Here is a 15897-nt window from a genome sequence, read left to right as displayed (position 1 = left end):
GGCTAGGGGTTTAAAGGCAGCAATTTACTCGGTTATTCAACACATCTGTCAAATATATTACTGAGTGGTAAATGAATAAATATTGGATTTCAATTGCTATGACTAGAAATAAATGGGAGCCATTCTCTGAGCAGCAGCACTGTGAGCTACAGGCTTTCAGCGGAGGCTCAGTTAAAGAAAAAGCAGAGTAATTAGAGTAATTCCTATATATTCTGAAAAAATACCAGTTTGTGATGTGATGGATTGGAAAACTAAAACAAAATTGTCTCTCTTTTACCACACCATGCAATCTTCAGGAAAAACAACACCCTAACCCAGGGAAACCTTCCAAAGGGATATCCCCAAGAGACCCTGAAGGTTCAACATTTGAGGTCCAAAGATATATTTCATGCTGAAATGAATATTCCCAATATTTTCCAGTATCTTGAAAATAACTTACATGCATTCAAACATGCCACAACTAGACGCCTTTTCAATTGTTTAGCTCATATACTAATTATTGCTTACTGTGTGAGACAGTAAATTATGTAACTTTTTATATATATATATAACTTCTATTATTTTTATTACTGTGTAAAAATTACTCAAGTCACATTTGTGACTAATGAAAATTACATTATGAAATTACCATTATTATATAAAATTATTAGCTAACATTTTAGCTAATACTTTCCTGGAGGATGTGCATAGGAAAAGATGACACAAGGGCCCAACATTTCTAACTGCCCTGCAACCAGTGAAAAGCTCTAACAGAAAAAGAGAAATTAGTCTCTCACCATGACAACAGACTTGTGAGCTGTTCTGCTGAAGTTTCCTTCAGATCTGCAACAACTTTTAAACTGTCACATGCTCTGAAACAGGAAATCACACAGATCACCCACATTCTAATGAAGTTCAGAGTTGCGAGAGAAGCGGAGGAGCATCCTCAACCTCCCAGCACGGAATTAACGCGTCTGTCTCCAGAACAGACACACAGGATATGCTTTAAACCACCCTCCTGCCAATTGATTTAATACAGAATATTCGTGTGAAGCAGCATTACACCGAGAAAGCAACTGGCTCCTGTTCATTATGGTAACAAAGACAATTAACAGTCATTGGCTGCTGTGACTCCACAGTCTTTGCTGCCGGGGAAAGACAAGGCTCTACTTCCCAGACAGACCTTCCACTCTAATGCACAGAAGCCCTCCTTTCGTAATTCCCAATTAACCAAAGATTCATTGACTGTTTCACCACAAGCCCCACCTTCGACAATCTGACTGACCCTCCAGGGACAACCTTGGGTTACACCTTTTAAAACAAACCCCAGACTTCTACAACTTCGGTATTACTGGGAGGACTTAATTAAAACTTAAGAACTGCACAGTCTTCAAAACCATTCCTGTACCAGCAAGGATTTGGCTAAACTGCCTACACATTGCACTCCATGTGCTCTGGCAGGGCTTGGCACATCAAAAATGATATAAACAGGTTCAAATCCTGCCTGTTGCCGCCTACCTGTGTCCAAGCTGATACTGACCCGTCCCTTTGCTGGGCAAACAGGGAATGCCACTGACAACCCTTCAGCCCAAGAGCATCATTCCAGCTTAGATGTAGCAGCTAAATCCTCTGCAGATGCAGGGATCCCGCTCTGGGCTGCTCCTACAGCCTCTCATGGTCAAGATGATCAGTGGCCTCTTAGTTTGACATTTTAGATTTTCCCAGTCTTTATCAACATGTGTTACAGGCTGCTGAGGGAACTACATAACAGGATTAACTAATGGCAATAACCCTCTTTTGTCAGAGAGGATTACTGTCATTCAGCACTGGGGGAAGCTGAAAACCAGGAGTTCCTTTTGTGGTATTTATTTAATATTCTACTCCGTAATCTGTTTGCAACAGTATTAGTGCAAAATGTCATGGGAAGATGTAAACACTCACCAGACTCCTTTTTGTACCTACAAACAAACCAAATGAAAAACAAAAAACAGTTTGTTTCCTGTCGCTCAAGCCGTTCCAAGATCCTGATGCTCTATGTTATTTAACGTTTTCAGCTGACTTTGGGGACATTGTAGACTGCTCTGATGAGGCATGTTCCAGTGTCAGCCAACAGTTTATCCCTGGCACGCTTGTCAATCAAAATAAAACTAACAGACGGCTTTCTTTGTTTCAAATGAGCTTTCCCTGGTCATTAAAATTCACTTTTTATTACAAAAACTACCATTTGGAGAGAGCAAATTGAAATGTTCATGGCTCCTGCTGAATCAACTCCTACCAGAGTTGACTGTTGCAGAAGAATCTTGAAAATATATAAAAAAAGCATTATTTCAGCACCTCTGTGCTACCCATTCTTGGCCTCTCTGTGGCCTGGTAACTACAGAATGGCCATCTCACACAAACCCTGTAACCAACATTTTGGCACCAGGATGACACCATTTCCTTTAGTGCTTTCAACAGCAGGATATAGAAGTCTAGAAAATTAAAATTTTCCTAGGACTGGGCAGCAGGAGGTACATCTCTTCAGAGAACATAAAAATGTAACAGTTATTGACAGGCTACTTTTTAGAAAACATTGGGTTTCCTAAGCTAAATATTGAGGAAATCATGCTCTCTTAGATTAGATTTGTAAACTTAGGGCAAAAGCATATAAGTCAATAAAATTACATTTAGAATATGTATTCCTGGCAAAAATAGAGTGCTTCCAGCAACACCAACTTAATTTTTGGGAGATAAATCAAGAGGCTATCCAAATAAATCCTGACAAAAAGCCATGATTTCCAACCAGCCCTCATGCCACAGAATGCAGCCTGATGATTTGTAATGATGTACAAATCATGTAAAGGAAGCCATGATTTTATCAGAAGTTCCCACATGAGTAAGAGTTTAGACCGCTGCAAATACCAGATTTCCTTTTCCTTTTTAATAGAAGTTTATTAAAAAGCCTGAACAAACAAGGTTTTGAAATCATTATCTTTCTTCTCTACAGGGAAATTGTGCATATAGCCTCTAATTTTGTCAATTATGAGCATGTGGGATTTCAGTTATTATAAACACACTTTCCTATCCCATCCTACAGATTGATTTGCAGCCCTTAAAATCAGACTCTTTATTTGTTAACAAGTACCATCCTCTACGACTTCCCTTGGAATAAAGGAAAATGAGCAGCTCTTTTTACATCTTCCACAGACCAGACTTTACACCCAGAATGTAACTATTTTTAAAAAATACCTGAAATGGTCTAAGGCAGTGTCCTGGGCAACACAGCACTTTAACTTAAAAATATTTGCTGTAATGTGGAAGAAGACAGGAAACAAATGTGCAAAACTATGGTGCTGGATCATAATCCTTGCGCTTTAATCCTATGTAACTGATACAATTTGCACAGGAGGCAACAAAAGCCCAGACAAATTTCCAGTAATTGTGATGTAATACCCTGCTTTTCTCAAATCAAGTTCATTAAGAACTCATTTTTGCCCTCTCTATGCAAATAGCAGTATTTGAGTACAAACCCAAACCTGTTTTGTGTCTTACAAGCCTCACCTCGACTGCATTTTCCACTCTCTGTGAGACACTGTCATAAACCTTCCCCTGGTGAGGACGCGTGACACTGACTGCTTCACTCACCTCTGTCCTCCCTGGACTGCCCCTCTTTTGCAGAAGAAAACTGGATTAGTTTGACATAATTTGCCCCTGATAATTCCATGTTGTCTGTTATCTCCTGGACACTCATGAACAGTTTGTTTATTAATCACAGTGGATTTCTAGTTGAGTGGTCTAAAATTTCCCAGCTTTTCCTCCTCCTTCCTCCCCCTCCTCTCTCCTGGTCCCTCACTCATCCCTCCATGACTTTCCCAAGTTAGTCATTAATCACTCCAACACCTCATCCACCATTCCTTAACTCCACAGCACCAGACCCAGCTGATCTGAGAACATCCACCCTAAATAAGCTTTCTGTCACACTTGTTCTCTCACTTGAGTTTAGCTCCTGCACTTGTCACTGCTGTTAATTGTGTCAGACATCTCACTGCAGGTGACCTCAAGCCATGAAACTCTTCCATCTTCCAGCACCATCTGTTGCTCCCCTTCCCTTCTCACTGCAGCACATCACCCCTCATTTTCCTCTTCCCAAGATGGACACATGCAATGATTTCCCCTCATTCTGGAAGGCCCCTCTGATGGCATCTCCTGCTGTTCTTTGCCCTTTCCCACCCTGTCCCACGTGCTCGAGCTGTTCTGCCCTATCCCAAACTCCTTCCCTGAGCTCCCTCACTGCCACACTGCGCCCGAGACTGTCAGAGAGAGATTCTGACTTACCCAAATCTGACCTCTTTCCACAGTTGCTATTTTCACTCTGCAAAGGAATCATTTGTATTTTTGCCCACAGTAATTTTTTTTAAGGAACTGCAGGTTTCTTGAAAATTTTACCCTTCTACTGCCACGGAGTTGTTACTTCTTCATCCTAATACATTAGTCTGCATTATTTTAAGGCACTTTATTTATTTCTTCCACTTGTCATATGGCTTGTTAACTCTAGTTAACCCTCTCACTCTATTTCTATTACATTTTCGACATTCTCAGCTAGTTTCTTCCATAAACTTTACTTTAAAGCTTCTTTCTTTAAGTTTTGGGGATTTTATATAAAGCATTCCAGTACGTGCTGGTTATGTTTGGCCTGGAAAATATTTACATTACCACAAAGTCCTGTGCTTTAGATGATTCTACCTGAATCCACAGGGATCCCTCCTGCTTTGGTGGCCTTCCAGAGGAGCCAGCATCACATCCAGTGCCCTTCTCCCACATCATCTCCCTCTGGGGTTGGACCTTCAGGCAAGTGCACAAGCCCTGTTTTAAAGGCAACATCTCTTTCTTCTTTAGCTGTCTTTGCTTTCCAAACAAGCCACATCCTTTACAATAACATTCCAGCTTTGTGAATTATCTGATCAACTCTCTTACATAACAACCATAAATTATGATCATATACTAATTTTTTTGCTGCTTTTCCTGTTTATTTCCCTGTCCTACTGAGATTGCAACAGAACTGTAAGGTGATCTGGAGCCAACTCACCACCCTGTTTCTTGTACCCACCCTAAACACATTAACAATAACCTCATATCTCTGGTTTTTGCCATCCCACTCTAACTCTAATCTAGAGTCTTTGTGCCTAATTACCAATTTCATATGTAAACACATACCGAAACTTTTTCAGATTGAGGATTCTGATAAACACATTTACCTCCCTGTGGTATTAACACTTCCACCTGTTCAGAACAGGTTACACAAGGAAGGAACCAGAAGAACAAAAACACAGTTCCTAAGTCACACCATCAGCAGAGTTCCTGATCCACTGATGGAGGTATAACCACCCTGTTTCTTGCAGGAATTATTGGTAACAGCCTATGCACATTTCCCTGTGTACCCCACCTGGGAACTGCAGCAAAATCCAGCGGGTTCAAAGGTACACCAAACTCTCCCAGAGTTTGTTAAAATCTCTGAATGCAGTGATGTAACCCACGATGTGAATGAAGAGTTACCTTTCTCATCTTGCATCTCAAAGCCTGACTCTGTTTCCCTGCACACTCACTCCCCCCGCCCACCCCTCCCCATTTCCATACCCCACTGCAGGCTGGTCCCAGCCCATTTTCAGGTCCAGCCGCACATTTCCAAAGCAGCACACCCAGGAGTTTCCTAGAGCTCTTTCAGAGCACAAAATGACGTAATACAACATTGATCCCAGAGCACTGCTGCTGTCATGCAGCTGCCACTGTGATGGAGTGGTCAAAGTCAGCAAGGGTCTACCAAAAATGTGTGGAGCTTGCCTGCAATGCAGCTGCCAAGGGACTGGAGCAGCACTGGGTGTGAGAGTTACCCCGATTTCAATCCCGAAGGAGAACAACAGCAATTCTACAACACTTTCCTTTTCCTAATAAGTACTTTTTGTTCTGTTTATGACCATTTTGTTTGGCTCCCACCTTCCTGCTGAATTCTGTTTAACAGGAATTAGGAGTTTGTCTTCCTCGAGCTGTGCTTCATTACAGCCATTCAGCCAGGGAGCTGAGCTTCTCTTCTCTAATGGTTTACTTTTTTAGGCCATGCTAAACTTGTGTGCAGTTAAATTAGGAACATTACTTTTACTTAAGTAAAGAACAGAAGAAAGAGACCAAATGTTATGCTGCAAGATTTTTCTCTGATGCCACATATATGTCCTTAAAATTGAGTTTATTCTGCATAATCTCTTCAAAAACATGCCAGCATGCATCAATAAATTCCATTAAAAAGCAGGACTGTCTATAAAGTTAGTATTTTATTTTCCATAGAGCTTTGACTTGAAACACAAATTATTTTATTTGTGAAGTAATAATGCTATTACATAAAATACTGTTACTCTAACTAAACCAAACAGTAAATCTTTGTAAGCTCCAGTGACACACTGAGCTCCTGGGCTCAGCTGCAGAGTCTCTTCTGGAAATCATACAAACACAAACTGTTGATAAGACCTCACTGGATCATTCTGGGAAAACAGCAAGAGATGAATACTGTGATTTGCTATTACAAAGACAGAGTTTTCTTTACAGATAATCCTTTAACACTCCCATGTTTCATAACACTGACTTTTATGCAGCAGAAATAGATTTGGATATGGGGCACCCTCATAATACCCATTTTTTGAAAAGCTGTCAAATTTTGAAAATTCGTATTTTCTCAAATTTAATTTGGATGCCATAAACCTGTCCTTTTATGAACATCCTTTCCCACTCCCAGGATTACACATGTGATAATCAGCACTGTCAACTCCCTTTAAATTTGTACAGTGAAGCCAACTGAGGCCTCTGCTCAAACTGGCTTTAATTCCTGCCTGGATCTCCTCCTCTCCTAAATTCCTGCTAACAGCAACAGCAACCACTGTCACTTGAATTTTGCCTTCCCATTTTCTCCAAATCTGTTCTGGATTCTCAGCACTAACCTCAGTAGATCCTCCCTGCCTGAAACACAGTTTGCAGAAGAACTGGAACACTTCAGGACACTGGGGAATGATCTCCTACTCCTGCCAATCTTTTTGAGTCAAGAAAAAAACAGGATTGTGCTCAAGGCAAGCAGCCGAAGGAAGATGCGTGGGGGTAAAACGGAGACTTGGAGGGCAAGTCTGAAGAAGAGAGATGAGGGTCTGTGAATGGAGTGAAGAAGTGGGGTAGAGCAGAAAAGGGAGGGAAAGTCTGTCCTGTGAGCTGTGAAAGACGAGCAGGAAGTTTGTAGCTGCTCATGCACTCCCCAAACAAAAGTGCAGCTCAGTATTTGCACCACACACATATCCATGACAAGCTCTGCCAAAGGCATCCAGCTCTTCCAGGGGCCGGCTTACATGGATGGATGGCCATAGCCTGCTGCAGCCACAGCTAGTCCATCAGTCCCCACAGCAGCTCTGGACAGCCCAGTCACTGCAGGACCCTTCTGGGTGGCACTGGCTGCACATTACAGGAGTTCTGGGGGGTTTGACTGCGTTTCTCAAGATCACAAGTAAACAGCACGCACCCAGAGTTGTGTTTAAAGACCACCATGGAGACAACCGAGCACCCAAAACGATGCAATTTCAGAATTTAGGCTGCTTGTGCAGCTTGAGTTCTGCTGTCCTGTTACAGCCCAACTACTGCCCTTCCCAGCCAACCCATCCCAAAGGACACCTCTAGGATGGACATCCAGGGCACACTGCGGGCTGGGGCAGCTGGAGAGCGGCCCAGCCTGGCCTCACCTCCCTGCTCTGCACAAACATAAGCATTTATGAGCATTTACAGGATCATTTCCCAGCTCCTCCACTGGTCACACACATGGATACACAGGCTGGAATATAGGATGTGTCATTAAACCTAAGATAGACAGGGCACAAAGTTATGAAGAACTGGCACAGAGTGGTGCAAGAGATGTTGGATAAAGTTTCAGATTCAAACAAACCTTAAAGAACTATTTCAGAGGACGGAGAAAAATGCTCATTTGGAAGCATACTTCATACCAGATTCCAGAGTAAGAACTGAGAGAAGTTTAGAAGAAGTCAGTCCTGGTTTTGCAGATTCTGTGATGTCCCTTCAGCCCCGTGGCACCGGCACAGGGTCAGGATGGGCTGGAGCGAGGGCTGGTGAGAGCTGTGCTGCAGCTCTGCTGAAACCACCACAGGACAAAGTAGACACAGCTCCAACTTGGAACCGCTGTTATTTTCCAATTAAAAATCACAAGACCAAAATATTAATTTATTAAGCCAGCATTCAGTTCACACAGCCACAACTACAATTCTGAGGAATATATTCTTTTTTTTAAGAGAGGCTGTCGGGATGTCTCTGGCATAAATAATTTAATGTGACAAAACAGTTTATTGTCTGCTGTTGATAGGCAAACAATGCTGTTCCATATTGTGAAATACTGGCTCAACATGTAAAGAACTCTAAAGGATTTTTCTTTGCGAGGAGAACAAAATTTGTTGACATTTTTCCAACTGTTTTACCTAATAAAGTATTAGCTGAGTTAGGCTTTGAGAAAGATTATCTGCTGTTATCATAGAAGCAAGTTAATAAAGTGACAATAACAAACTGATGTATCTGTCAAAGTTTATAGATAAGGATGTCAAGCTATAGGTTATCAGCCTACAGAACTGACACAGTTCATATATCACAGCCCCCCAACACACACTCTGTCAGCATTGTTTATTTTCAGTCAGGAGTTAAATAATGACCATGTACTAAAAATGCCTTTGGGGAACTGCTTTGTCTTACATACTGTTCACCTGTTTACTTCAGAGTAAGTTTTGACTTGCTTTTATTTAATTTTCTGTTTGAACAGCTGGTATTTATCAACTTCAAATGGACTTCAGGTCAATACACTGCAAAAAATTTTACTGCTGTTTCTGCACTTGCTGCACACACAGAGCTTGTAAAATGCTGATGAGAACAGCTCCACACCCCCCAGCCCAGCTCCAGAGGAAGCCAGGGAATGTCCTCCATACCCCTGAAAGCAGGGCAGCACTGGGAGAGGAGGAGAACACACAGAAGAGGAGGGGGTTTCCAAGGGTCTGGCCACAGAAATCACACCCACTTTGTACAGCCCATCACCACCACCAGCCCTTACTCCTTCCTCTTCTTCCTGTGTGTGTTCCTTACAGTATTCAAAACTGGTTATCCATAAAAAGGCAAGAGATGCTATGGGGTTTGGTTTTTTTTTCCCCGTCTGTGGTTTTGGAACAGTCAATGGCAGAGAAAAAAGTTCTGCTGAAGTCAGAGGTGAGGATGGAAAGACGACACAGCCATGGAGGGGAAAACCACCAAGATTATTTGTTTTCATCGTAAACACATGAAGAAACCTCCATTTGTTTTTCATAAACATATAATTAATTAATCCTATAAAAACTATTCCTGAAGAAGTTATGAAAAGAGTTTAAATTAGACGATGTTAAAAAAAAAAAAAAAAAGAAAATCAAAATGTGAGCAGAAAAATAAATGCCTGGCTATAGCCAGTAACAATATAAAGGGTTTCCATCTTTTCCATCTCTTTATTCTTTTTTTCCTCTCTATGCCAGGCAGGGTGACTGAAAGATACTATTCTACCAGAAATCACTTTCTGGAACTGACAGCTCTACCTGTCATACTTGACGAAGCAAAAAAGAATGGGAAAGATTATGAATCCTTAATTCAAACAGGTTTCTATTACTTTTTTTGGAATCACTGTCTGAGTACAGATCTTAAGATATGGGCTAAGAATTAACATATTACTCTCAGAATGCTTTTCCTAATCTGTGGATTTTTCCTACTACTACAGTACTTTTTTTAAAAGGGAACTGCAATAAAAGGGCACATTTAGAATCTCCATTTATTAATGGCAGGAAGAGGGGAAGGAATGGGGGGGGAGGTGAATGACACCCCCTTAAGCAGAAATTGCTACTGACAGTTCTTCTTCCTCAACATTAAATTGGCCTTTCTAGGTACCAAATTTAGGGATCTGAGTTTTACAAAGTGTTGCAGAACTGGGGTATGAGGGTTTCTATGCCCCCTACTCCTGTTCAGAAGAGCAAATAATATGGTCCTTGGGCATGAAGATACAAACACTACTTCACCTGATTCCTCCTAGTGCTGGATGACCTTAAACCAAGTCTAGAGACCTTAATTCTCCTGAAGTCCATTTTATCAGTTAGAAAAGACAGTAATCTAAAAAACTCTTTTTAAAAAAATCCTTCATTATGTAATGAATCATTTGCAAATAAAAGCCTTTCTTTTGCAGTCATTTAAGTTATAATCCAAATCAATCACTTATTCGAGGACAGTCAGTTTAACTTAAACACCAGGAGGCACAGAAAGGGCTGATTTATGCAACCAACACTTTTAAATTCAAGTTATTAGATGGCAGACTCAGAAAAGCCAAGTGGACAGCAGAGATCTGGGTGTCCCAGCTCCTGCTCCAACTTGAATAGCAAATAAAAATTATCTGTTTTCTTAGATTGAAGTCACCCTATTTCAATAATGCTTCACACTGCTTTTACAGAAGGGACTTCAGTCCCTTCACATGTAGGATGACTGCAAAAATCCCCGCAAATGTTGAATCTCATGGAACAAGAGGCTCCAAGACCTCCTGAGCTTCGCGCTGGAAACTTTTCCACAGGAGCCCAAGCCATTGTGTGAGAGGAACCAGGGGGTGCCGAAGGAGTTGGTTGCTATGGTGGCATCTCATAAATCATCAATTATTGTCTGTTATTATGAAGGTGACAGCCTCATAAAGAGATTTGCATTTTCGGCTAATTTTAAGATTTTTTTTCCTGCAGACATCATTTGCTTTGTAAAAGAAATGTCATGACAACCAGAGAACACTTAAGCTTGTTATCGGGTAGTCAGGCAGCCGCTTGGCCCCCATCACTTTGGCATTTGAGCATCGGAGCCTCTTTTGCATTATTGAGTAGTTTATCTTTACAGTTCATAAATATATTTCTGAACGTGGGGACGGCATAATAGGAGGACGAGGGAAAGCGATGGAGGGCTCCTGGTTGCCACGGCAACCTAAACTGATCAATTCCCTGTCACTGTTTTAAAAGAGGCACCACTCTCCTGTGGCCCCCGATGCTAATTACAAATGCAGGCCCTTCGCTGGCATGTTCAGCTTCCAGATTAAAGCAGTTCATGCCTAATTTATCATTTAACATGTCCTCCCACATTTGTAGTGCCATACAGAATGAATAACAACTTCACTTGTTTACAGCGTTTTCAACTTAATTTCACTAATTATTTTTGCAGTTGCAGGAATCCGAGGGGGCGGCTGCCCCTCCGGAATGCCATGCCCAGGAAGGGAATGGGCAGGGAACGGGCAGGGAATGGGCAGATGGACACACAGGGTCACCCTCCCCATGCCACATCCAGGCTCTGCCCCCCAGGACCCCCACAATCAACATATTATTTATTTATATCCTTCTTATTTTCAATAATGTTTCAAGTGACTGGGAGACCTTTTATGGGAATGGAAAAGAAATGATGGAAAACCTGGTTTAGTTTCATAGTAAAATAGTTCATATTGTCCTGTGCAAAGTTTGAGATGAAAATGCTGCTGATTTACCCTGCAAACTGGACACAGTTTGGCCACTGACTGTCCTTCCAGCCAAACTTCTACGGCTTCCTTTAAGGATTTTGACCAGATTTTATGCAAACTGAACTTTCAATGTGTGTTTCAACACAGCGTTTATCGCTTCCCAAACTCAGGCCTCTCAGAATGTTCTTCCACATCTCTGTAACCAGCACTTGTAAATGTCTTGGAAAACCCTTCCCCACCCTCTACGTTCCAGAACAACACAGAAAAGAGTGCGAAATCTCTACAAGAAAAACCAAAATGTGCTGGACCCAAGACGCTCTCAGTCACGACAGCAGTAACTGCTCAGACACCTAGGAAAATAAACCTACTTAAGGAAGCCAGCAGTGACAAAGGCCAAACTCTGGTGTCCTAATATCTGGAAAAGTCTCTGACATTTCTGCTCTCAAGGATGGTATTATAAACTCTCCATGTTCCAAAACACTCTGTAATTCGAAATTAAAAAATAAAAAAAATCTGTAAGGAACCTGTAAGATTCAGCTCTGGCAACAGGAAGAGTTCTGTGTTTGAGCACTGCCTCCCCCAGGGAGCCCTGCATGAGGGAAGGGATTTTGGTTCCCTGGTAATATTTGCACTGTTGCAGTCACAAAGGAGATCATTTGACAGCCTCTGCCCCAGGCAGCTCCTCCCTGTCATCAGTTTTACAAAAGGGCTCCTTCCCAGAACTCCTGTTAATCAACAAAAATTATACATCCACAGAAAGTGCAAACCCTTCAGTGGGTCTCGGGGGGCCCGGCGAGGCAGCGCTTCCAACTGCTGCTCATCCCGGCAGCTGCAGCGCTCCCGCGGCACATCCAGCCCCAGCCTGTGCTCACAGGTGCTGCGGGCTGGCAGCACCAGCCTGGATTTCTGCGCTCCCCCAGCGCCCAGGGCACAGCCCCGTGCCCCATTCCCAAGGGAATAGGGGCAGCTCGGAGCAGTGAGAAGCAATCTGGGCACCACAGCCGTGAGCGGAGCCTGTCCGGCTGAGCTCGCGCTGAACGGGGGGACAAAGCTGGGCTTTGAGCAAACGCTGCTTCGGCTTTGCACTGAGCTTTAGTCCCATTGCAGACTCAAGGGCACCCCAAATCCTCCTGTTCTACCACAGCCAACGGGAGAGCGCAGGGATGCGGGAATGAGAACACAGCACAGCCGAGGCTGCTGCTGCTAAGAGTGGAAGTTTGTTTCTTAAAAAAAGAAAAAAATACATCCATAACAACTAAACTTTTCTCATGTAGGATCTACATTCTCTGTCATTTGCATTTGTTTTGTCTTCTATTATTTAGCCCTTAATACCCTTAGTGAATACTACAGGGCAAGGCCAGACCTCTGGCAAGCAGAAGCATTAAGGACAGCTTAATTCTACAAAAACAACCCAAGAAACAGCAAGTCTATGTTCTTTGCCCTGATAAGACATACGGAATTTATTTTAAACACACAAAATGGTTGGAAACACCACAGAGAAGAAGAACTAGCTTGAAAAGTATTCCATATTATCACAGTGTATGTGTATGACTATGAACAGCCCTCTGAAGAATGAGCACTAACGGTTTGTTTGTTGTATTAATTTCAGTCTTCGAAACTTTGAGATGATTTGGAGCAGAATATCCTCTTGTCTTCCCTCCAGGTCCAATTCCCAGGGAAAAGCACCATTTTTGAGGAACACCTTTCAAAAACTCCTGTAATACAGTAAAGCATAGGCCATGCAATGGCAGTTTGCACCCTCCTTCCAGAGAGTATCCTTAATGCTGACATCCATTCTTTAAAATCTTTAACATACAGAAAGCCTCCTTTCCCCTCTCCTCTCCACAAATAAGTTCAATTCCATTAAAGGCAATTGCATCAATTGCATCACACTGGTGTAAGTAGAGAGAAAAGCTTTTTTGTGCCAGCACAAACCAACACCAGCTATTGACTCACTGCTTGAGTGTGTCTGCCTGTTTGTACACCCGCATCACCCACTGGCACCACATGCCTTTTAATGTCCAGCTTTCTAACATTTTCTTGTAAACTTACCTTTTCCAGCCCTCAGGGAACCAAGCCTTACACCCTAAACTTGAACTACATCCTAGTACACAGTATTAGCATACAGTTTCACACCACACACAGTTATCAAAACCAGTTCCAAATAAAAGCACATAATCTCTCCCAAGATGAACCATGGTATCTGCTGCTCTCAGTATGATGCAAATCCAAAATCTGTATTTCACACAACACTAAAATCACACTGGGTTCTCCACTTGTGCTTTCAAGTCCATCTCTCCCTGCTGGCCACTGACCACAGCAGCACAGAACCCAGACAACAGGACCATGGGCCAGGCAGGATCTGGAGAACTCTCTGGGCTCTCAAGCAGGAAAAGGAAGAGAGCTATTCACTGCACTCTGTTTTATCCACACTGCATTGTCTCAGCTGCTAGGTAGACTGTTCATTGTTTCAGTAAGTCTGTTACTGTGTTTAAGGCATGCAGGAGGCTGTGCACTACTACTCAGGGTTACTCAAATAAAGACAACATATTAAGAACAATCACTCCATCTCTATAAAACGGTTACATGCTGCTCAGAAGAGAACACGACAAATACTTTAGCTCTTTGTGAAGCACCATAATTGCTCATGATTTGCCTTTTCATGATTATATCCTCATTCCAATCTACTTACTTGCTGAGTCCTTAAGGCTGGTGCACTGACTATCCACAAGAAGGTAGGATGGCTCGAACACTTAAGGAACAGATTGTTCCAGTCTTGCAGGATTTAACACTCCACTCCACTTACTGGTGTGTTTGCCATGACACACTATGTTTTATTAATGTCTCAGTCCTGTTATTTAGTGAACTTAAGCCTCCATCACCTGCAGAAATCCCTGGTCCAAACTACACCCACTGGATCGACAGAGATGCTGGTGCAGTCGCTTCAGTTCTGTTTCACCTGCCAAAGTATAAATTCAAAGGAAGATGGGATGTACTGGCAGCAATGTAACACACCAAGGATCTCCACCAAGCACAAATCTCTCCCAACCCGCTCTAAATCTGTTTGCTTTCACTTTAGGATAACTAAAAGTTCCCCAAGAGTTAATACAGCACCTTCGGGTTATTAAATGGAACATGAAGAAGAACATTGCATTATTATGCTGCACATGGCTAAGGAATTTTAGTATTCACAGGATTATGGTAATTAAGTCTTCCTTCACTTTGGGTGATGTGACACTTGCTTGACTATAATGTCACTCCACTTAAAGTCTGTGTAAACAACATTATCTTAGTCACTCTGCATTACATTTCCAACTGTGAGCAAAATTACAAGGTCAAAGTGGACAAGAATGTAGGTAATCCCAAGGAAACATCATGTAAATGACTTGCTCAAGGTTCAAGCTGGGTTTTCAAGGGTGGTAAAAGGCTTATGTACTACACTGATATTTTAGTCCTGGTTTGTAGAAGGTATCACTGGCAAACTGCAGTTCTGTTTGTAGGGACATTCAGCTTTTCAGGACTCTGCAAACTTCTCCTTTTGTAAGGACTGGGCTGCCAAACAAATGCACAGAGTAAAAGAGGACTGATTTTGAACAAAAAGCTATATGGAACCAACAGAATATTAATTAACTCTATAAGTGGCAGATGCAAACAAAGAAATATATATTCCACTGACATCATTAACATAACACAATAAAACCTCCACTAAACTGTCAGTCAAGAGAGCTGGGAAAAAATATTAACCTCATTGTTAAGAACAATTCTTTTAATTCACTTAGCCGGACTTGCTTTACCTTTGAATATCAAATAGGAAAGCATTCAGTGTCTTTTTTGTGATTTCGATTGTTAAACAGACAAACTTGCAGCTGAATTTCTTTTATCCTAATAAGTACACAGCCAACTCCAAGCACACAGACATGTTTCAGTGTATATGTATTTTATATATATATACACCAAGACTTGTCTAGTTCTCAACCACCCAAGATTTAGTTTGATCTCATACTGAACAAAAGGACTGCACAGGTGAGCAAGCTGCACTCCTCAAATTAGCAGGTAACATCTTACAAATCCATAAGCTCTGCAAGTTTGGAAACAGCAGCTCACCCCTTTACTGCACCATAAAACTCACTAAGCAGAAGAAACCTTGTTAGCATTTCCAAAGCTGTTCAAACATTATAAATCCATGAGCATTCAAGCCTCCGTACTTGGAGACGTAACAAAATTGGGATGGTTGGGATTTATCAGTAGCGGGGCTTCAATAATTCCTGGGAATTCCACCTGCAGAGAAGTGGTACCCAGGGACATGTCACTGACATTTCGGATCCTTGGAACTGTCATTTCAGCCATTTCTATCTAGAACAGAAGCTGTG

The 15897-nt window shown here is 42.0% G+C and overlaps 1 protein-coding gene across 3 annotated transcripts in view; it reads right to left on the bottom strand.

Moving 5' to 3' along the window:
- DACH2 (dachshund family transcription factor 2) overlaps window positions 1–15897 on the bottom strand; it is a 249477-nt gene that overhangs the window by 156564 nt on the left and 77016 nt on the right. The window contains exon 1 of one of the 3 annotated variants that reach the window (XM_042029276.1): window positions 4702–4769. The exons of the other annotated variants lie outside the window; for them this stretch is intronic. Within the exon in view, the coding sequence (XP_041885210.1) occupies window positions 4702–4754 (53 nt within the window). The 5' untranslated portion in view covers window positions 4755–4769. Of the gene's footprint in view, window positions 1–4701; window positions 4770–15897 lie in introns of those variants that run through there. 3 annotated transcript variants of the gene reach the window in all.

The sequence above is a fragment of the Corvus kubaryi genome, unplaced genomic scaffold (genome assembly GCF_017639235.1).
Source record: "Corvus kubaryi isolate FWS band 111438036 unplaced genomic scaffold, C.kubaryi_AGA036_p1.0 37322, whole genome shotgun sequence".
NCBI classification, from domain to species: domain Eukaryota; kingdom Metazoa; phylum Chordata; class Aves; order Passeriformes; family Corvidae; genus Corvus; species Corvus kubaryi.
The sequence above is the reverse complement of the archived record's forward strand: the minus strand, read 5'-3'. Positions and strand labels throughout refer to the sequence as shown.